Source organism: Hemiscyllium ocellatum, chromosome 10 (genome assembly GCF_020745735.1).
Source record: "Hemiscyllium ocellatum isolate sHemOce1 chromosome 10, sHemOce1.pat.X.cur, whole genome shotgun sequence".
In the NCBI taxonomy this organism is placed as follows: Eukaryota; Metazoa; Chordata; class Chondrichthyes; order Orectolobiformes; family Hemiscylliidae; genus Hemiscyllium; species Hemiscyllium ocellatum.
In genome coordinates this window covers 96,276,185-96,298,351 of record NC_083410.1, presented here as the reverse complement: position 1 = coordinate 96,298,351, position 22,167 = coordinate 96,276,185, and the positions used below count along the sequence as shown (strand labels likewise).

Sequence of the window (22,167 nt, the reverse complement as noted above, 5' to 3'; positions counted from 1 at the left end):
GTGCATTGTGGCACATTAGGGACCCCGGCTGGGATTGTGGTTAGCTTGTGATTCTTATACTGGCATCAGAAGTTAATGACCATGACCTGTGTGACAAGCCAGCGACCTCCTGAATGCTGTCGAGGCAAGTGAATCCCCCAGTCCCACCCGCTTCCCACCTAATGTTCATTCTCCCATTGCGCGATGATTCCTAATGTCTGCAAGAGTGATCCATAGGAGAGACAGGGCAGGCCCAGCATCACTTTCTCAAGGTGACTATAATTGAGCCATGCGTGCCATCTTGCTTATCACATCCAGAGGACACTTTTGTTTAGAACGGTTCAGTGAGTGGACCATTAGCTGAAGGAGAGATCTCTTGTGGGTTTGGGGTCACTATAAGAACAGAGGGGTTCCTCGGGGTCAGCTGAGGAGGAGAGCAAAGTGCAACGGTCCAGGGTAAGAAACAGTCCTGCGCAGAATCCTTCCCACCAGTTTGAAAGAAAACTTGAAGGCAGCGGAGATTTCAGCATTTTTGTCCGTGCGACTACAAGTCAGCTTGCCACAAGCCCAGGCCTTTCCACCGCACTCATTAGACTCACGGAAACACCAAGGGAAGTACCTGAAACCCAGGTGGAAGTGCTCAGGTTGCTGGGTTGTAGAATCAGTGAGGAATGAATGAATGGGTCAGCAGTGACCCTGTCACTGGACTTGGGGGGGGGGGAGGGGGGTGACCGTAACATCGCGTTGTCCGCCCCCTTCACTAGTGACAAGTGCCCCGTTGCCCGGAAGTTGAGGTTTGTTTTCCGAATGTCTCTCCAGGAGTTGGAGCAGCAGCTGGCAGAGCAGAAGAACCTGCTACGGTCAGTGGCCAGCAGTGGGGAGAAGATCATGACCCAACAGAGCAACGTGGAGGCAGGCAGTGAGGAGCAGAGAGCACAGGCCACGTAAGTACCTGGGCTTCTGGTTACAAGGTTGGCTACCTCCTCCCAATGATGGTGGTGGTGGCAGGAGATTGGGGGGTGTATGTGTTTTGTGTGTCTGTTGTGTGTGTTTGATGTGTGTGTATGTGTTTGGTTTGTGTGTCTGGTGTGTGGGTGTGTTTGGTGGGTGTGTGGGTGTGTATGTTTGGGATGTGTGTGTGTTTGGTGGGTGTGTTTGGTGGGTGTGTGTGTGTGTGTGTATGTGTTTGGTGAGTGTGGATGTGTGTGTGTATGTGTTTGGTGAGTGTGGGTGTGTGTGTTTGGTGTGTGGGTGTGTGTGTTTGGTGTGGGTGTATGGGGGAGTGTGTGTGTGTTTGGTGTGTGTGTGTGTGTATGTGTTTGGTGTGTGTGGGTGTGTGTGTTTGGTGTGGGTGTGTGTGTTTGGTGGGTGTATGGGGGAGTGTGTGTGTTTGGTGTGTGGGTGGGTATGTGTTTGGTGTGTGTGTGGGTGTGTGTGTATGTGTTTGGTGTGGGTGTGTGTTTGGTGTGTGGGTGTGTATGTGGTGTGTGTGTGTGGGGGTGTGTATGTGTTTGGTGTGGTGTGTGTGTGGGTGTATGTGTGTGTTTGATGTGTGGGTATGTGTGTGTGTGTGTGTGTGTGTGTGTGTATGTGTGTGTGTTTGGTGTGTGGGTGGGTGTGTGTGTGTGTGGTTGTGGGGGTGTTGGTATGACTTTTTTTTGGAACCTTGTCCATCTCAATGAAACTGTTGGTTGAGGTGAATTCTCGTTGTCCATTGTGTAAGGTCCAGGCCCATGTTAGCCCCCAGTGTGAGTGCTGACCACCACAGGTTCGGTTTAAATGGAGGGAGCCTGCCCTGTGTTCACCACCAGAGAGAATGAGGAAGGTGTGTCCATTACATGTGCCAGCTACATCTGCGCAAATCTTTGAGTGGCAACTCCAGTGACTCTTATGTAGAGGACAGATTTCTGGCTTGGTTCTCAAAGAGAATTCCTAGAAGCATGGCATTCCAACCGGAACTCTATCAACAGCCATATTGAGTTAGACCCCATCTACCATCCACTGAGGAAAAAGAACAGGAAATGACATCACCAATGCAAAGAAACCCAAACATATAAATGGCGGCACGGTGGCACAGTGGTTAGCACTGCTGCCTCACAGCGCCAGAGACCTGGGTTCAATTCCCGCCTCAGGCGACTGTCTGTGTGGAGTTTGCACATTCTCCCCGTGTCTGTGTGAATTTCCTCTGGTGCTCCAGTTTCCTCCCACAGTCCAAAAGATGTGCAGGTTAGGTGAATTGCCCATGCCAAATTGCCCATAGTGTTAGGTGAAGGGGCAAATGTAGGGGAATGGTTCTGGGTGGGTTGTGCTTCGGCGTGTCAGTGTGGACTTGTTGGGCCGAGGGCCTGTTTCCACACTGGAAGTAATCTAACCAAGAAAGCAGGACTCATCAGTAGGGCTTCGCCCAGAGGCTGTGTGCGCCAGGATGAATCTGTCTTTGTACCGAGTGGTCTCGGCTAGGCCAAAGGTCAGCATTCCCATTTGGACTCCATGTCCCATTGATAGTGTGGAGTAAGGTTTTCATGACCCTATCACACCCTCCACCTACTCAACCCTATAGGAAGGGCGTTACTAAACTGGAGAGGGTTCAGGAAAGATTTACGAGGACGTTACTGACAGGGTTTGAATTATTACGAGGCGCTGGATAGGCTGGGACTTACCTCCTTGGAGCGTCGGTGTCTGAGGAGTGACCTTCTCGAAGTTCATGAAACCATGAGGGGCACGAGTGAGGCAAACAGTCAAGCTTTCTTCCCTAGAATAGGGGAATTCAATACGAGAGGGCATAGGTTTAAGGTGAGAGGGGAAAGATTTAAAAGGGATTTGCGGGGCAACTTTTTCCCACAGAGGGTGGTGCGTGAATGGAATGAGATGATAGTGGAAGTGGTGGAGGCTGGGACAATGATAACATCTAAAAGGTTTTTGGACAGGTACATGAATGAGAAGGGTTTAGGGGGCCAAACGCAGGCAAGTTGGACTAGGTCAGTTCAGAAACCCGCCAGCATGGAAGAGTTGGGCCAGAGGCTTTGTCTCCCTGCTGTATGACTCCATGAAATCCCGATAAGCGACGGTGTCCCTGAGACAGTCAGGCTCAAAGACAGTGTGTGTGGTGGCAGAGTAATCTGCTGAACAGGATCACACAGCAACTTGCTTGGGGGATGTAACACAGGATGTGGGCACAGCCTTAAAATTAGAGGTGGTCAATTCAGAACAGAAATGCGGAGACATTTCTTCAGCCAGAGGGTGGTGGGCCTGTGGAATTCATTGCTGCAGAGTGCAGTGGAGGCCGGGACGCTAAATGTCTACAAGGCAGAGATTGATAGATTCTTGATGTCTCGAGGAATTAAGGGCTATGGGGAGAATGCTGGTAAGTGGAGTTGAAATGCCCATCAGCCATGATTGAATGACGGAGTGGACTCGATGGGCCGAATGGCCTTACTTCCACTCCTGTATCTTATGGTAACCAGTGCGCATGGCCCGGCAAGGTGTTTGACATCTTTGGGATGAGAGGCAGGTAAAGATAACGGCAGGCTGTTTACCTGCAGCGCCCCCCCTCCCCCACCCTCCGATGACAATCGCTGGTTGTGGTGTCAAGAGTTACTGACTTTTATGGGTTTTGTTTTTTTTTTTCTTTTGGCTTTGCCAGTGAGACAGCCCAGCCTGAAACCTTACCCCTGGAGCTTGGCTTCGAGGGAGAGAAGCAGTACGGCCTTCAGCAACTGGGAGTCAAGTGGCAGAATCTGCTGAAGGAGCTCCACAGCAAGCAGAAGCTGTTCCAAGCTGCGTTGGAGCAAAACCAGGAGCAAAAGGTAACTGCTGGATCGTACAGCTCCTGTCCCGCAGGTACATGGAGCTCTGCCTGCTGGGAATTGACATTAACACGGTGTAGTGCCTTTCTGAGCTCCATGGTATCCCAAAGTGCTTTGCCATAGGTGCAGCGATGGCTCAGTGGTTAGCACTGCTGCCTCATAGCACCAGGGACCCGGTTCGATTCCACCCTCGAGTGACTGTCTGTGTGGAGTTTGCACATTCTCCCCCTGTGTCTGTGTGGGTTTCCTCTGGGTGCTGTGGTTTCCTCCCACAGTCCAAAGATGTGCAGGTCAGGAGGATTGGCCAGGCTAAATTGCCCATAGGGTCCAGGGATGTGTAAGCTAAATGCATCAGCCATAGAGAGTTGCAGGGTTACAGGGGTAGGGTAGGGGAGTGGGTTGCCGTTCGGATAGTCGATGTGGACTCAATGGGCCAAATGGCCTGTTTCCACACTGTAGGATTCTATGAAGTAATTTGGACATCTGGCCGCTGCATTAATGTGGTAGACACAGAAACCACTTTAGGCACAGCAGGTTCCCGGAAGCAGCAATGTGGTCATGACCAGACCGTAGATCAGATTGACCCTGACACAGTGAGGACAGCCCTGCTCTTGTGAGCAGTGCTTCAGGATTCCTGGTGAGTTGGGGGAGTCAAGGTTTCTGGAGAAAACGCTGGACATGAGGAACATTGGATCAGTCATAATCCTGTTAAAGGACAGGACTGGCTCAGGGGTCAAATGGCCGAACCCTATTCCTGTTTCTTGTGGACGTTTTCTGGCCAGCAGAGAACGGGCATCCCCTGACAGTGCTCATTACCACATTAAGGTGCCAGCCAGGAACACATGCTGAAGCCTCCAGAGTGGGGTTTGAAGGCAGCACCTGACGCACATGGTGGGGGGGAATTGTACATTTGAGCTCAGAGTACAATTAGCTGATTCTGTCTCCAATCTTTGGTCTCCCTGGTAATGACTCCTCCCGGGAGATCAGTGTGTTTGACTTGGTCTTGTATAGAGGGACAGCAATGCTAGCTATTGCTGTGTCTCCCCGCTCTGTCATCCATCAGAGTATTTATGATGGGCATTTACCCAACAAATAACAATCGCACTGACCTAGCTGGTCATTCTGCTCACGGATTGAATGGCCTTTGTTTAGATGCAGCCCTATCTGTGAAATAGTGTGATTCATGCCTCTCTCCGCTCACTGTTAGCAGGTCTATGGTGTGTCCAGTACAGTGTCGAGTGGTATGGTTTTATTCAAAGGGGAGGCTCAGACGTTGGACAAGTCTGTGCAGACAGCAAAATCCCTCCTGACTGGCCTGGGTCAGGCCTTTGGAGAGGTTACACCTCAGGTATGTACAGCATCCTCTCTCCACTTTATCTAAATCTTTGATGGAAGCAGTGAGGTTGGTCAGAATCACTTACTCATCTTCTCTCTCCCTCCTGCTCTCTTGTCCTCCCTCTGTCTCCTCCTCTTCCTCCCTCCCTCTCCCTCTCTTCCTCCCTCCCTCTGTCTCTGTTCCTCCCTCTGTCTCTTCCTCCCTCCCTCTCTCTCTCTCTCTTCTTCCTATGCACTCTCTTTCTCCCATGTACTCTTTGTCTGTCTCTCTCTCTCTCTCTCTCTCTCTTTTTCTCTCTCTTTCTCGCTCCCCCTCTGTCTCGCTCACTCTCCCTCTCTCCCCTACCTCTCTCTCTCTCTCCTCTCTCTCTCTCTCTCCCCACCTCTCTTCCCCCCTCTCTCTCTGTCCCTCCCTCCCTCTCACTCACTCTCCCTCCATCTCTCTCTCTCTCTCTCTCTCTCTCTCTCTCTCTCTCCCTCTCTCCCTCTCTCCCCCCCCACCTCTCTTCCCCTCCTCTGCCACCCTTTTTCTCCCTCTCCCTCTCTGTGTCTCTCTCTTCCCCCATCCCCCTTCTCCCCCTCTCTCCTCCCCCCCCTCCCCCACCCCCTCCCGCTCGCTGTCTGAAGGGTAAAGATGCCGAGGAGCAAAGCCTCCCGCTGGAGCAGAAGTTGTACGACGCGGTTTCAGTTACCTGTCGTTGCTTGGATGGAATTGAAGACCACTTGCTGGTCAGCGCAAGTTTCCTCCCAGAAAAGGCTGAGACACACTTGTATCATGAAGAGGTAAGAGATTGTCCATGTTTAAAGGTAGCCGATATCTCCTCACAGTGCCGATAAAGCCCTATATTTGTAGAGTGCAGCGGAGGGACTGGGCGTCTGTTTGTATCTAGCCTGTAGGTTCTCAAAGTGCAGGGAGGGGTGTGGAGTGAAGACCATAAGACATGGGAGTGGAAGTAAGGCCATTTGGCTCATCGAGTCCACTCCGCCATTCAATCATGGCTGATGGACATTTCAACTCCACTTACCCGCATTCTCCCCGTAGCCCTTAATTCCTCGAGACATCAAGAATCTATCAATCTCTGCCTTGAAGACATTTAGCGTCCCGGCCTCCACTGCACTCTGCGGCAATGAATTTCACAGGCCCACCACTCTCTGGTTGAAGAAATGTCCTCCGCATTTCTGTTCTGAATTGACCCCCTCTAATTCTAAGGCTGTGTCCACGGGTCCTAGTCTCCTCGCCTAACGGAAACAATTTCCTAGCTTCCACCCTTTCCAAGCCATGTATTGTCTTGTAAGTTTCTATTAAGTCTCCTGGAAAAGCGCAGCAGGTCAGGCAACATCCAAGGAACAGGAAATTCGACGTTTCAGGAAGAAGGGCTTATGCCCGAAACGTTGAATTTCCTGTTCCTTGGATGCTGCCTGACCTGCTGCGCTTTTCCAGCAACACATTTTCAGCTCTGATCTCCAGCATCTGCAGACCGCACTTTCTCCTCTATTAAAGTCTCCCCTCAATCTTCTAAACTCCAACGAATACAATCCCAGGATCCTCAGCTGTTCATCGTATGCTAGACCATGGGTTTAATCTTATCAGTCAGGGCACCCCCTAAGGCTGGGACTGAACCACCTGCCTGTCCAGTGTGCAATCACTTGATGCCAGCCTCTGATTTGTTTACTCCAGGCTCTCGGGAAAGATATTGAGGAAGTGTTTGAAGAAGTCAACGGGAAGAAGGATGCCTTTTTCCATATACTGCCCGAGCCGGTGAACCAGGATGTCATCGAGGAAACCCTGAGCTGCCTCTGTGAAAGACTTGGTGTGCTGGGGTTAACGGTGAAGGAGCGCTGTGAGAAGATCAAAGACCAGTTGCAGCAGCTGGTGGAGTACCAGGTAAGTGCTGCTCTGTCTTCGGGATGAATCTGGCTGTGCTTCACTGCCCTGAAGGATTACCGTGGAGTCGGGTTGGAGCATTCCCTGAGGTTGCTGCTGCAAATGCACTTTTCCATTTCCAAAATGGAAAAGCCTGTACAGGACATTGGTGAGGCCACTGTCGGGATATTGTGTGCAATTCTGGTCTCCTTCCTATCAGAAAGATGTTATGAAACTTGAAAGGATTCAGAAAAAAATTACAATGATGTAGCCGGGGTTGGAGGATTTGAGCTATAGGGTGAGACTGAATAGACTGGACCAATTCGTCCATGCTGACCCGATACCCTGCATTAACTGAGTCCCATTTGTCAGCATTCGGCCCACATCCCTCTAAACCTATTCAAATACCCATCCAGGTATTGTAATTGTACAGGCCTCCACCACTTCCTCCCTCCTCACACAGTTATTTTTAGATAACTGCAAATGATCGTTTCCAATGAAATAGCAAACTGCAAGGTAATTTCAAACACTTTAAGAAGCTGCAGGGTTACTGCGAGCTGCAGGGTTACTGCAGGCTGCAGGGTTACTGCGAGCTGCAGGGTTACTGCAGGCTGCAGGGTTACTGCGAGCTGCAGAGTTACTGCGAGCTGCAGAGTTACTGCAAGCTGCAGGGTTTTCGTGTAGTACAGTAGCAGTAAATACAAGTGTGCGATTATATCGTTCCCAATGATAAGTGGGGAGTAACAGTGATCAGGTTACACAGGCAGCTCTGTTGTGACAGTCATGATAGGATTTTATACTAACGAGATCACTCGGAAAATTTTTAACATACGTTACAATTTAATAAAGATTAAATTTCTACAATATGCGTTTCAATTGTTGTAAGTTGTATGCCATTTGCGTACAGAACATTAAATATGTTTTAGGATCATAAGAGGAAGGCAATCAGGGGCCCTGACTGCTTCAACATGGGGCTGAATGTTGAAAAGTGTCTGAGAAGTTTTGTTGATTCCCTACTCCTCAAGCTGGGCAAGCTGTTCTGCACCATTTCCATTGTTCTGTAGGTAATTATAGAGTCATTGAAATGTACAGCATGGTCCAATTGTCCATGCCGACCAGACATCCCAAACCAATCGAGTCCCACTTGCCAGCACCCGGCCCATATCCCTCTAAACCCTTCCTATTCATATACCCATCCAAATGTCTCTTAAATGTTGCAATTGTACCAGCCTCCACCACTTCCTCTGGCAGCTCATTCCATACACGTACCACCCTCTGTGTGAAAATGTTGCCCCTTTGGTCTCTTTTATATATTTCCCCTCTCACCCTAAATCTATGCCCTCTAGTTCTGGACTCCTCCACCCCATGGGAAAGATTTTGCCTGTTTATCCTATCCATGCCCCTCATAATTTTATAAGCTTCTATAAGGTCACCCCTCAGTCTCCAACGCTCCAGGGAAAACAGCCCCAGCCTAATCAGTCTCTACCAATAGCTCAAATCCTCCAACCCTGGCAACATCATTGTAAATCTTTTCTGAACCCTTTCAAGTTTCACAACATCTTTCCGATAGGAAGGAGACCAGAATTGCACGCAATATTCCAACAGTGGCCTAACCAATGTCCTGTACAGCCGCAACATGACCTCCCAACTCCTGTACTCAATACTCTGACCAATAAAGGAAAGCATACCAAATGCCTTCTTCACTATCCTATCTACCTGAGACTCCACTTTCAAGGAGCTATGAACCTGCACTCCAAGGTCTCTTTGTTCAGCAACACTCCCTAGGTAATATGGAACAGAGGTTAAATGGAACAGCTCAGGTTCATGTTTGGCATGGTGGCTGGAGACGTTGTTGTTCATTGCAATCAATCAAGGTCTGAGAACAGTGGTCTGAAATCAAAGCACGTTGTTCGTGTAGGACAGTGACATTTATCACTGGTGGCTCAGTGGTTAGCACTGCTGCCTCACAGCACCAGCGTCCCAGGTTCGATTCCGGCCTCGGGTGACTGCGTCAAGTTTGCACATTCTCCCTGTGTCTGCGTGGGTTTCCTCCGGGTGCTCCGGTTTCCTCCCACAGTCCAAAAGATGTGCAGGTCAGGTGAATTGGCCATGCTATATTGCCCATAGTGTTTGGTGCATTGGTTAGAATGAAATGGGTCTGGGTGGGTTACTCTTTGGAAGGTCGGTGTGGACTTGTTGGGCTAAAGGGCCTGTTTCCACACTAGGGAATCTAATCTTATCAAGTACTTGTAGTTGTACCAGCCTCTACCACTTCCTCTGGCAGCTCCTACCATACACGGACCACCCACTGTGTGAAAAAGTTATACCTGTTAACTGCATATCTGCAAATTATGTGTGCTGCTTAAAACTTGCACAAAAGGATTTTTCCACATTTTACACAGGGAAGGAGAAGGGGAATGACTAGCATGTGGGAAAGATTGATGATTAAAGAGCCATAGTCAGAGAGAGATGGGGGAGTTCCAACGACCAGCATTCTCTCTCCGGTGGCTGTTTGTGACATTGCTTTCACAAGAGGACAGTGTGGTTTGGACCTTCCGTAAGGGTGGTTTTCCTGGAGAGGTTAAGTTTTGCTGTTTCCATGTTAATCAACTGGCTGCTCTGCTTTACAAAACAACACTCATTTGCTTACATTGTCATTGGCTGTCACGCTGCTACCAATGGAATAGAGTGACTGAACCGCTGGTTATATTTGGCTGCCAAACAGTGATGATCTCACTCGTCCAGACTCTGTCCACCCTTCAACCCCACTTTCTGGTCTCTCTAGTAAGTAACTGAAGTACCTGGAGCTATGGATGGGGCCTCCATGTAGCAGCACCACAGTGCGTTTGGTGGATCAATGACAAATCCTATGGCTTACCACCAACAGGGAATGTATACAGCTTTGTTGGAACATAGAAAGGAGCGAAGGAATTGCATTTACGTAGCATCTGTCATGTCCTCAGAACACTCCAAAGTACTTTACTGCTTTTATTTTAAATTGTAGTCTGTTCCAGGGAATGCAACAGCCATTTTGTCCGCAGTGTCATCCCACAAGCAATGAAATAAATGATTAGATAATCATTGTCGGCGGCACAGTGGTTAGCACTGCTGCCTCACAGCGCCAGAGACCCGGGTTCAGTTCCCGCCTCAGGTGACTGACTGTGTGGAGTTTGCACGTTCTCCCCGTGTCAGCGTGGGTTTCCTCCGGGTGCTCCGGTTTCCTCCCACAGTCAAAAGATGTGTGGGTCAGGTGAATTGGCCATGCTAAATTGCCCGTAGTGTTAGGTAAGGGGTAAATGTAGGGGTATGGGTGGGTTGCACTTCGGCGGGTCGGTGTGGACTTGTTGGGCCGAAGGGCCTGTTTCCACACTGTAAGTAATCTAATCTAATCTAATAATCTGTTTCAGTGATATTGGCTGAGAATTACATACTCATGTGGGCAGAGAGGGCAGCACGGTGGCTCAGTGGTTAGCACAGCTGCCTCACAGTGCCAGGGATCTGGGTTCGTTTCCAGCCTCAGGCGACTGTCTTTGTGGAGTTTGCACATTCTCTCCGTGTCTGTGTGGGTTTCCTCCGGGTGCTCTGGTTCCCTCCCATAATCCAAAAGGTGCAGGTTTGGTGGATTGGCCAGGCTAAATTGCCCATCATGTGCAGGCGAGGTGGGTTAGCCATGGCAAATCTGGGGTCATGGGGATAGGGTGAGGGGGTGGGTCTGGTCAGGATCCGCAACCTTCAACCTTTGTCAGCAAGTCTGATACCAAGTGAGCCATAGGTGACAGTGTCCATCTTGGAAGGACCATGTTGGAAAATTTGAGAAGCTCTGGATTCTGAAATTGTGAATGGATCGGCGGCGTGAGACATCAGGGCAGTGAGACTGTAAGAAGATGTGTCGGACTAAGGCCACTGCGGTGGATGGGGTGTACTGATGGTTGAGTTTTTAGGTCATTTTGGTGCACTGACTGCAGAGTTCTTGATGTGTAGTTTTTCAAGGACAGTCATGGGAAGTGGAATTGTCACCCTTTGCAAACCCCCTTGCTGTTCTTGGCTCTTTGCAGACTGAGTTGAAGCTGCTGATCACCTCCCTGGCTGATAGCAAATATGTCGTCCTGCAAAAGTTAGCTGAGGCTTTGGAGCATACAGTCACAGAGCAACTGCAGGTAAGAATCACTCCTGTCTGTATCAAGCTACAACTCCACTTGTTCTTGGTTTAAGATGGGATTCCAAGTTAGATATTGGAGGGAAGGGAAATAACTTCTAATGATTGCAATTGTTTCTTTAAAGCGTTTGGGAATTTCTGACCTTGCGATAGGCAAGGAGGCCATTCAGCTCATGTTTTGGACATGGCACTTCCATTTGTGCTGTTCCCCCATAACCTTACTCCCGCTTATCATTTATACACCCTTCCTTTCCAAATAGCCAGTTCTCAGTGAGCTCAGTGTCCTTTCTGGGAATGGGTTCCCAGCTTAAATCTTGGGATTGCGTCTCCCCTTCACCTGACGAAGGAGCAGCGCTCCGAAAGCTTGTGATTTCAAACAAACCTGTTGGACTAAAACCTGGTATTGTATGACTTCTGACTTTGTCCGCCCCATTCCAACACCGGCACCTCCATAACATACTCTAAACTATAAGGCTGTAAGATATGAGAGCAGAAATAGCCATTCAGCCCATCGGGTTTAATGTTCTGTCATTTAGTGAGGCCATGGCTGATTTGATCATCCTGAACTCCACTTTCCTGCCTTATCTCCATAATCCTTGATTCCCTTACTGATTAAAAGCCTAAATATCTTGAATACAGCATGTAGATTTGCTCATTGAGCTGGAAGGTTCATTTCCAGACCTTTCATCATCCTACACTGAAGATGTTACTGAGTATGGTGACGAAACGTCTGGAAATGAACCTTCCAGCTCAGCGAGCAAACCTACATCCAGAACCTCAACCTGAGCTACAAATCTTCTCAAAACTCACTAAAACCTTGAATATACTTGCTGACCCAGCCTCAGCAGCCCTCTGTAGTAAAGCCATTCACTAGCCTCTGAAAGAAGACATTGCTCCTCATCTCTGTCTTAAATGGGCAATCCCTTCCTCTAAGATCATGCCCTTTGGTCCCACGTACACTCTGGAGAATTTGGGCACAGAGAAGCCGATCCCTCCTCTGGGGCAGTGGTGCCAGTATCAGCCTGGCTCTGTGTTGGAACAGTACACAAGTCTAAACGGCATCATATCTGCTTCTCTACCCAAAACAAGTAAAATTAATCCATCATATTTTCCCAATAAGGCTGAACGAAGGTGTAACTATAGAAGGCTGGTCTCGTTTTCATTCATATGTCTGTGTGCAAGGAAAGGATGGAAAAAACTCTCCAAAGTCCTCTGCTCCCCCCTTGACCTGAGATGCCGGAGTTCATGTAAACATGTCTGGACACTGCCATAAAATCTGTTACTTCTGTTGACAGGCCATTTTGCAAGCGGAAGATGACCTGAGGGAATTTGAGGCACGGATTGGTCATTTGAAAGAGCAAGGAGAGAAGCTGCAGCCAGATCAGGCGATACTGCTGGACCTCTCCAAAGTGCAGGTCTGGACACTCTTACTGCAGACACTTCTCTGGGAAAGATCACTGCTGCACCATTGGCTGAACCCCTTTACCTTACAAACGGAGAGTTTAGAATGGGGAAGGGGGATCATTACAGCCTGTGCTGAATCCAGGAGTTGGTTTTACACCATCCTATGTTCTTGCTTTCTCTGCAAACTGATTCCGTCTAGAAATGTCACATTAGCTGGTTATGTCTGTATGTTGTGTGTTGGTTTGGTTGGTTTTGTCAGCTGTATGTGATTGCGGGTCTCACAGAATTAGATTAGCTTCCCTACAATGTGAAAACAGGCCATTCGGCCCAACGAGTTCACACTGACCCTCCAAAGAGCAACCCACCCAGACCCGTTTCCGCTATATTTACCCCAGGCTGATGCACATCCCTGAATACTATGAGCAATTTAGCATGGCCAACCCACCTGACCTGCACATCTTTGGATTGTGGGAGGAAACGAGAGCACCCGGAGGAAATCCACGCAGATACTGGGAGAATGTGCAGACTCCACATAGAGAGAGGCCTGAGCCTGGGATTGAACCTAGGTCACTGGTGCTGTGAGGCAGCAGTGCTAACCACTGAGTCCCTGTGCCAACTTAAGTATTGATGCAGAATTTGGTTTTGGATACGGAGATTCCCTGCATGTTAATATCAACATGGTGAGTTGGACATGGCAGTCCTGCAGCTATTGAGTACTCAGTAATGGGGCTGAGAGACAATCATGGCACCAGTCCCTTTGCATTTCACAAAGCTTTCCATTCTCCTTTTAAAGGATATGTACGAAGAGCTGACGATGATCATTGGATCCAGCCGCAGCTCCTTAAACCAGAGCCTGGCCCTGAGGGGACAGTATGAACAAGCTCTGCAGGATCTGACTGATCTGACAGACACAGGCCAAGAGAAGATGTCACTGGACAAGAGGATCCTGGTCACGTCTAAGGAAGACGTCAAGAATCTTCTGAATAAACACAAGGTTAGTATGGGCATGCAGGACCACAGGCTGTTACCTACGTATCGGGAATATCAGCCATATAAATGTATCGAAGATGTAGGCAAATGTTCCATTTGATCCACACTCTGTTCTGAAGAAGTTTCTCCTTAGCTCCATTCTGAAAGGTCTTCCCTTTACTCTAAGGCTGTGCCCTCAGGTTCTAGTCTCTCCAACCAATGGAAACATCTTCCCAAGATCCACTCTGTCCAAGGCATTCAGTATTCTTTATGTTTCAATTAGATTCTGCAACCCCCCCCCCCCCCTGCTTATAGAGCCAGAATCCTCAAATGTTCCTCAGATGTTAAGCTTTTCATTCCTGGGACCATTCTCAATGACTTCCTCTAAACACGCTCCATGGTCAGTACATCCTTCCTGAGATATGGGGCCCTAAACTGCACACAATACTCAAATGTGGTCTGACCAGAGCCTTATAGCCTCAGAGATACATCCCTGCTTTTATGTTCAAGTCCTCTCAAAATAAATGCTATAATTGCATTTGCCTTCCTAACTACTGATCCAAGCTGCAAGTTTACCTCGAGAGAATCCTGGACCAGGACTCTAGGGCTGCTGACTGCCTGCTCCACTTTGGGCCTCCAGCCCACTGGCCACTCCAACCCAGGCCCACTGACCATTCCACTGTGCTCTGGGCCCACTGACCATCCCACTGTGCTTCGGGCCAGCTCACCGTCCCACTGTGCTTCGGGCCCACTGACCGTCCCACTGTGCTCTGGGCCCACTGACCGTCCCACTATGCTCTGGGCCCACTCACCATCCCACTGTGCTCCGGGCCCAGTGACCATCGCACTGTGCTCTGGGCCCACTGACCGTCCCACTGTGCTCCAGGCCCACTGACCGTCTCACTGTGCTCCGGGCCCACTGACCGTCCCAATGTGCTCCGGGCCCACTGACCGTCCCACTGTGCTCCGGGCCCAGTGACCATCGCACTGTGCTCTGGGCCCACTCACAGTCCCAATGTGCTCCGGGCCCACTCACTGTCCCACTGTGCTCCGGGCCCACTCACTGTCCCACTGTGCTCCGGGCCCACTCACTGTCCCACTGTGCTCCGGGCCCACTCACTGTCCCACTGTGCTCCTGGCCCACTCACTGTCCCACTGTGCTCCTGGCCCACTCACTGTCCCACTGTGCTCCGGGCCCACTCACTGTCCCACTGTGCTCCGGGCCCAGTGACCGTCCCACTGTGCTCTGGGCCCACTGACCGTCCCACTGTGCTCCGGGCCCAGTGACCGTCCCACTGTGCTCTGGGCCCTGAGCTGTTGCAATGCTCTGATGGAATCACCACCGATCTCTCCATGAGGGTAAGCTTAAGAAAAACTAAAAACTTAGGAAGAGAAGAACAAGAAAAGGAACAACCTCTCTGCCTTACTCTTGTTCCTGCTCTCATCACCCCGTCTTTTTGAACACCCTTCCTCTCTAACTCGTTCCCGCGGGTGTGAACATGTCCTCAGCTCTTATAGGTTGTAAAGTTCTCCGGCTGCAGTGAGTGAGCTGGATTGTTTTCCAAGTTAATCATCTTTTTGCACTCTATCACAGGAATTTTTCCAAGGACTGGAGTCTCACAAAATCCTTACAGAAACACTCTGTAAAAAAGTAAACTCCTGTATCCATCAGAAAGAAAGCATCTCCCAGCAGGAACTGATGAGCAAGTGCTCGGCTTTACTGAAGGCAGCTCATGGGAGAGGTGTGGAATTGGAAAGCATTTTTGAGGTAAGCTCTTTGACATGGATTCTGAAATGGCCGCAGCTTTCTGCGGTTTGCAGTGTATCACTGATAAAGGGTACTGCAGAAATACTCGAGCGTCCCCTCTGTCAGAATAATTTCAGGATCGGAAGAAATCACAAGAAGTGAAGTTGTCTCAGTTAATGACGTGCCGACAGTAAAATAAAACGTTATTGTGGGAATAGTTCCTGAGCTGACAGGAAGAATAGCCCAAAGCTGATTAGACTGTTCTGGGCGAAATGAATATTTGGATTTCTGTTGAAGTCTTGCCAGAATTACAGAGAATTTATTCTAGCCAGGGGTTTGATTTGATAAATCTTTCTATTGTCAGTCTTGAGTATTTGAAATTTTTTTCAAGCTCAGTGATGGTGTATATTGTTTCATAGTGTTGCTTGGCATAACTTGTGCACTGTATGGATCTTCCTAGATTTCCTCTGTCCTTTTAACACTGTTAGAAATGGATGGATTGGGAAGCAGATACAGTACTTTTTCTTGATAGCAGATTTATTCACAGAGCACAGCATTGCACAGTGGCTCAGTGGTTAGCACTGCTGCCTCACAGTGCCGGGTTCGATTCTACCCTCTGGTGACTGCATGGAGTTTGCACGTTCTCCTCGTGTCTGTGTGGATTTTGTCCCACAGTCCAAACATGTGTAGGTCGGGATGGATTGGCCATAGTGTCCAGGAATGTGCAGGCCAGGTGGATTAGCCATAGGGAAATGTAATGTAACTGGGAAGGATGCTCTTCAGAGGGCTGGTGTGGGCTGAATGGCCTGTTTCCACACTGTAGGGATCTAAGATTGCCCATAGCTGCCTCTTACCCATCGGTGTCTCAGCGTATGTTCATACGTGGTCAAAGCACTTGCTTAATTCCCTCCCACCAGTTTATCCTTAACTCCAACAATACAATCAACATAACATTAACATTGACTAGAGCAGGATCACACAGGAAGTGAGCTGGGAGAGCAGGGTGTCAGGCTGTGGTGGGAACTGTGTAAATCTTTGGGATATAAGGCAGTGAGATTAAGGGGCTTCAGAATTCATGTTGTGCGCCAAGTATTGTATGATATGATCAGGATGCATCCTCTTACAATTATTTTCTAATTTCCTCAACATAAAAGGAGTGTGGATTATATCAATGCTCGCTGTTCAACCAGTAGAAGGTGTATATTGGGCAGTGGATCAGTTGGACTGAGAATGGAAGTGCTGCGCAGTGTAAGAAATGAGCTTCTGTTTTAAGGTCTATGTGCAAAATGAGAGTAAATGCCATCCTTTATTATCTTTATGTGCCACAGAGAATACTGGGGTGAATGTCTTCTGTTGCCTGTGCACAGTGAGGTATACTTGTCTTTGCCATTTTCATCGCGTGTACAACAGGGGTTGGGAAAACTGAGGTGGATTAGAGTGGTGCTGGAAAAGCACAGCAGTTCAGGCAATATCCTGCTCCTCGGATGCTGCCTGAACTGCTGTGCTTTTCCAGCACCACTCTAATCCAGAATCTAGTTTCCAGCATCTGCAGACCTTGTTTTTACCCAGAACTGAGGTGCGGCTACTCAGGTATTCTTCCTCTTCATTATACTCAGAGAGAATATTACCTGGTGCTGTGAATAGAGAATTTCTCTCTCATTTTATCCCAGCACCTGATCCAATTAGTAGTTAATCGAGAGCCTGTGTCATGCTTTGAATCTATATTCAATCTGCTTTTGAGAAGGGAGACTCAGGACGATACATTTCTGTAGCACATACACTTTTTAAAATGTCCTCGTTGGCCCTGGGTGTCGTCAGCTGTGCCAGTATTTATTGCCCGTCCCTAGTTGCCCCCTTGAGAAGGTGGTGGTGAGCTGCCTTCTTGAACCGCTGCTGTCCACGTGCTGCGGGTAGACCCACAATGCCCTGAGGGAGGGGCATTTCAGAATTTGGAGCCATCGAAACAGACTGTTTCCAAGTCAGGATGGCGAGTGACTTGGAGGGGAAATTGATGGCGGTGGTGTTCCCATTATACCTGTCGCTGTTATCCATTCCGGATGGGAGTGGTCACGGGTTTGGAATGTACTGGCTAATGAGCCTTGATGAACCCTTGCAGTGCAACACTGAGTCTTCTCAATGTCAGTGTTGGAGGGAGTGGATGCTTGTGGATGTAGTGCCAGTCATGTGGGCTGCTTTGTCCTGGATGGTGTCAAACATCTTGAGCGTTGTTGGAGCTGCATCCATCCAGGCAAGTGGGGAGTATTCCATCACATGCCTGACTGTGTAGTGTAAAGGTTATCTATTTTGATTTCTATGTCTTGCTGTAGTTTATAACCTTTAGGCTGACAAACCAGGTTTGCGTGGGGTCCATTTATGTGAGTGGGTCAGAGAGGAAGAATGGGCTCAAACTGAATAGAAAGTCAGCAGAATAAACCCCCACAGAAATGTGATAATTTCTTGGTTTGCAAAAATGTCAGTGATCAATAGCCATTGGAATAACGGTGTCTGAGGTATTGTGCTGTCTCTCCCCCTTAGACCTGGACTAACCTGGCGAGGGATTACGAGGCTCTGTACAGACAGCTGGAAGCGGTGGAGAACAGCATTCCCGGTGCTGGTCTGGTGGAGGAATCCGAAGAACGGCTCACGGAACGGATCACGCTTTATCAGGTCAGTTTGGGTTTCAGCCACTGCTCCTTAGCAACAGGACTGGGCAGAAGCCATTCAACTCCAGGGGCCTGCTCCACCATTCAGTTAGATGGAGGCTTATTGACCCTTCAGCTCCATTCACAAGCTTGTGCCCTGTGTCCCCTGATACCCAGGTGTGAGAACCCGACAGTCTCAATCTTGGAAGCTCCAATAGACCTTGAGTCTCCAGTCTCATGGGATCAAAGCTGTATCCTCTAGTCATTTTAAACGTCACTCTGAATTTATCTAGTCCTAATTTTAAGAGCGTGCCCCCTTGTTCTTAATTCACCCACGAAAGGAAATCATTTTCTCAGCTAAATTGTTTTAAGTTTCAATGGAATGCTGGATGACTAAAGAAATTGAGGGTTTGGATAAGGGAAAAAAGGAAGCATATGTCAGGTATAGACAGGATAGATCGAGTGAATCCTTGGAGTATAAAGGAAGTAGGAGTATACTTAAGAGGGAAATCGGGAGGGCAAAACGGGGACATGAGATAGCTTTGGCAAATAGAATTAAGGAGAATCCAAAGGGTTTTTACAAATATATTAAGGACAAAAAGGTAACTAGGGAGAGAATAGGACCCCTCAAAGATCAGCAAGGCGGCCTTTGTGTGGAGCCACAGAAAATGGTGGAGATACTAAATGAATATTTTGCATCAGTATTTACTGTGGAAAAGGATATGGAAGATATAGACCATAGGGAAATAGATGGTGACATCTTGCAAAATGTCCAGATTACAGAGGAGGAAGTGGTGGATGTCTTGAAACGGTTAAAGGTGGATAAATCCCCAGGACCTGATCAGATGTACCCGAGAACTCTGTGGGAAGCTAGAGAAGTGATTGCTGGGCCTCTTACTGAGATATTTGTATCATCGATAGTCACGGTGAGGTGTCGGAAGACTGGAGGTTGGCAAACGTGGTGCCACTGTTTAAGAAGGGTGGTAAAGACAAGCCAGGGAACTATAGACCGGTGGGCCTGACCTCGGAAGTGGGCAAGTTGTTGGAGGGAATCCTGAGGGACAGGATGTACATGTATTTGGAAAGGCAAGGACTGATTCGGGATAGTCAACATGGCTTTGTGCGTGGGAAATCATGTCTCACAAACTTGATTGAGTTTTTTGAAGAAGTAACAAAGAAGATTGATGAGGGCAGAGCGGTAGATATGATCTATATGGACTTCAATAAGGCGTTCGACAAGGTTTCCCCATGGGAGACTGATTAGCAAGGTTAGATCTCATGGAATACATGAAGAACTAGCCATTTGGATACAGATCTGGCTCAAAGGTAGAAGACAGAGGATAGTGGTGGAGGGCTGTTTTTCAGACTGGAGGCCTGTGACCAGTGGACTGCCACAAGGATCGGTGCTGGGCCCTCTACTTTTTGCCATTTACATAAATGATTTGGATGCGAGCATAAGAGGTACAGTTAGTAAGTTTGCAGATGACCCCAAAATTGGAGGTGTAGTGGACAGCGAAGAGGGTTACCTCAGATTACAACAGGATCTGGACCAGATGGGCCAATGGGCTGAGAAGTGGCAGATGGAGTTTAATTCAGATAAATTCGAGGTGCTGCCCTCGAATATTGAAAGGCTTGATGAAGATTATGTTTGGACAGGTGGAACGGATCTTTTGCTGCAATTTGTCTGAAACGTTTGGTATCTGAAGCCTCGTCCATGCAACAGTCCTGTTGACAAGCTTCATAATCTTCACGGGCTGCCATGCTCTTCCCTTATTGAGGCACCAACACTGCACACACCATCCTCCTGTGTAGAACCAATGTTGTGGACTCTGGATTTGAACCTTACTCATCTCTGTTTCACCCACACCCTTCAGTGCCTTTTTTGTTACTGTATTCTCCCACATTAAATTGAACCAGCCACTAGCCTGCCCAATGCCTGGACCTATTTGTGTCTGTTCACTCTGTGTCTGTAGCTCCTATTTCTGAAGTTTAATATTGTCCTCTTTGAAATGTCAGGGGTGGCACGGTGGCTCAGTGGTTAGCACTGCTGCCTCACAGCACTGGGGACTTGGGTTCGATTCCAGCCTCGGTCCACTGTCTGTGGGGAGTTTGCATATTTTCCCTGTGTCATAGAGATGTACAGCACGGAAACAGACCCTTTGATCCAACCTGTCCAAGCCGACCAGATATCCGAACCCAATCTAGCCCCACCTGCCAGCACCCGGCCCATATCCCTCCAAACTTCCTATTCATATACCTATCCAAATGCCTCTTCAATGTTGCAATTGTACCAGCCTCCGCCACTTCCCCTGGCAGCTCATTCTATACACGTACCACCATCTGTGTGCCCCTTAGGTCCCTTTTATATCCTGCTCCTTGTGTGTGCGTATGGTGTTGAGCTGAGAACCGCAGAATGACGTGAGAGTAAAATGTCCCTTTCCCTCCACCCCACCCCACCCCCACCAACATCCACTTCCTTCTGAACTTGTACTTGCAACTTGCATTTCAGAAGACCAGGCAATAATTGTGGGTGCTATCTCTGGGTAAAGTGGGGTACAGTATGGAGGAGCACTTTACCAAACTCCTGGTGCATGTGTCTGGGCGGGCTGCGCTTTGGAGGGCCACTGTCGACTCGTCAGGCTAAATGGCCTCTATCTGATTCGATGTTCTGTCCGTTTCAGAGGTTAAAGGCCAGCTTGACTGAACATCAGCCGCGATTGTACCAAGTGCTGGAAGATGGGAAGAAGCTCCTGTTGTCTGTCAGTTGTGCAGAACTGGAGGCTCAGATAGCGCAGCTCGGGGAGCACTGGCTGTCCAATACCACCAGGGTGAGCAGGGAGTTACATCGCCTCGAAACCGTCCTGAAACACTGGAACAGGTAAAAGGGAGAACTTTGTCAGTGGGTCTGAACTGTGGGCTGCAGTTTCCGAAATCCAACCAGTCCAGTCTTTCACTTCAGGGTCTCATCACACATTCTGTAGTTGAAGTGTTCGGGATGCTGCACAACAAGATCCCACACACACTAAAGTGATAACGACCAGGTCGCCTGATTGGGCGATGTCAGTTGAAGGGTAGATACTCCCCTGACCATCCTCGTGACAGTGCCACTGAATCCTGCGCAGATCTACTCAAATGCTCAGGCGACACCTCGGTTTTAACGTTCCTTCGGGAATACGCGACCTTCTGCCTGCACAGTGTGCTCAAGCATCGGAAATGAAGCTTCGAGCTCCTTACTGCTGCGTTTCACCAAGACTGATTCAGACCAATAAACTCTGAGCGCCAAAAGTCACGTTTGTGCTTCTGCTTATCCTGACCTGTATTGTCAGGTGAATCCTCAGCACCTCCAGTTTCTTGGGCAAAATCCATCTGGTAAATTGCTGCCACTGTGCTCTTTCCTGGTATGGATCTACTGGCTTCCTCTGGCAGCTCATTCCATACACGTACCACCCTCTGTGTGAAAACGTTGCCTCTTAGGTCCCTTTTATATCTTTCCCCTCTCACCCTAAACCTATGCCCTCTAGTTCTGGACTCCCCCCACCCCAGGGAGAAGACTTTGCCTATTATACCCTATCCATGCCCCTCAGGATTTTATAAACCTCTACAAAGTCACCCCTCAGCCTCCGACTCTGCAGGGAAAACAGCCCCAGCCTGTTGCGTCTCTCTCGATAGCCCAAACCCTCCAACCCTGGCAACATCCTTGTAAATCTTTTCTGAACCCTTTCAAGTTTCACAGCACCCTGTAGCAGGGAGACCAGAATTAGTTAGGGTCTGCAATGCTCTGCCTGGATGTGTGATGGAAGATGGTTCAATTGAGGCATTGAGGAGAGAATTGGGTGATTATTTGGATAGGAATTATGTGCATGAAGAGGGGGGAGGGGTCAGTTTAGCTCAGTTGGCTGGAGAGTTGGTTTGCGAAGCACTGCGATGCCAACAGCGTGGGTTCAGTTCCCATCACTGGCTGAGTTTGCCATCAAGGACCCTCCTTCTCAACCTCTCCCTTCGTCTGAGGTGAAATCACCATCAGTCATCACTCTAACGAGAGAGCAGCTGTATAGTCTGGCAAGAATATGGCAACTTGACTTGAATGTGCAAGAGAATGGGGCAGGGGAGAAAAGCAGGAGATTGGAAGCAGGCAGTGATGGTCATTGAGCAGGCACTGTGGGCTGAATGGCCACTCTTTGCACCTTAATACTCCTGTGATCGTTGCAGAGGCTATGAAGGAGACCCAGATGGTGTGTCTCAATCCTTTGAGATCTTAAGCGTTC

General features: G+C 48.8%; 1 protein-coding gene across 3 annotated transcripts in view; it reads left to right on the top strand.

Moving 5' to 3' along the window:
- The window catches only part of LOC132819864 (nesprin-1-like), a 339,003-nt gene that overhangs the window by 157,820 nt on the left and 159,016 nt on the right, over window positions 1–22,167 (top strand). For all 3 annotated transcript variants that reach the window (XM_060831771.1, XM_060831770.1, XM_060831772.1), the window contains 11 exons: window positions 799–923; window positions 3,623–3,785; window positions 4,993–5,133; window positions 5,748–5,903; window positions 6,799–7,005; window positions 11,040–11,141; window positions 12,436–12,555; window positions 13,338–13,538; window positions 15,108–15,281; window positions 17,796–17,927; window positions 20,584–20,780. In XM_060831771.1, coding sequence (XP_060687754.1) covers window positions 799–923; window positions 3,623–3,785; window positions 4,993–5,133; window positions 5,748–5,903; window positions 6,799–7,005; window positions 11,040–11,141; window positions 12,436–12,555; window positions 13,338–13,538; window positions 15,108–15,281; window positions 17,796–17,927; window positions 20,584–20,780 — 1,718 coding nt within the window. The remainder of the gene's footprint in view (window positions 1–798; window positions 924–3,622; window positions 3,786–4,992; window positions 5,134–5,747; window positions 5,904–6,798; window positions 7,006–11,039; window positions 11,142–12,435; window positions 12,556–13,337; window positions 13,539–15,107; window positions 15,282–17,795; window positions 17,928–20,583; window positions 20,781–22,167) is intronic.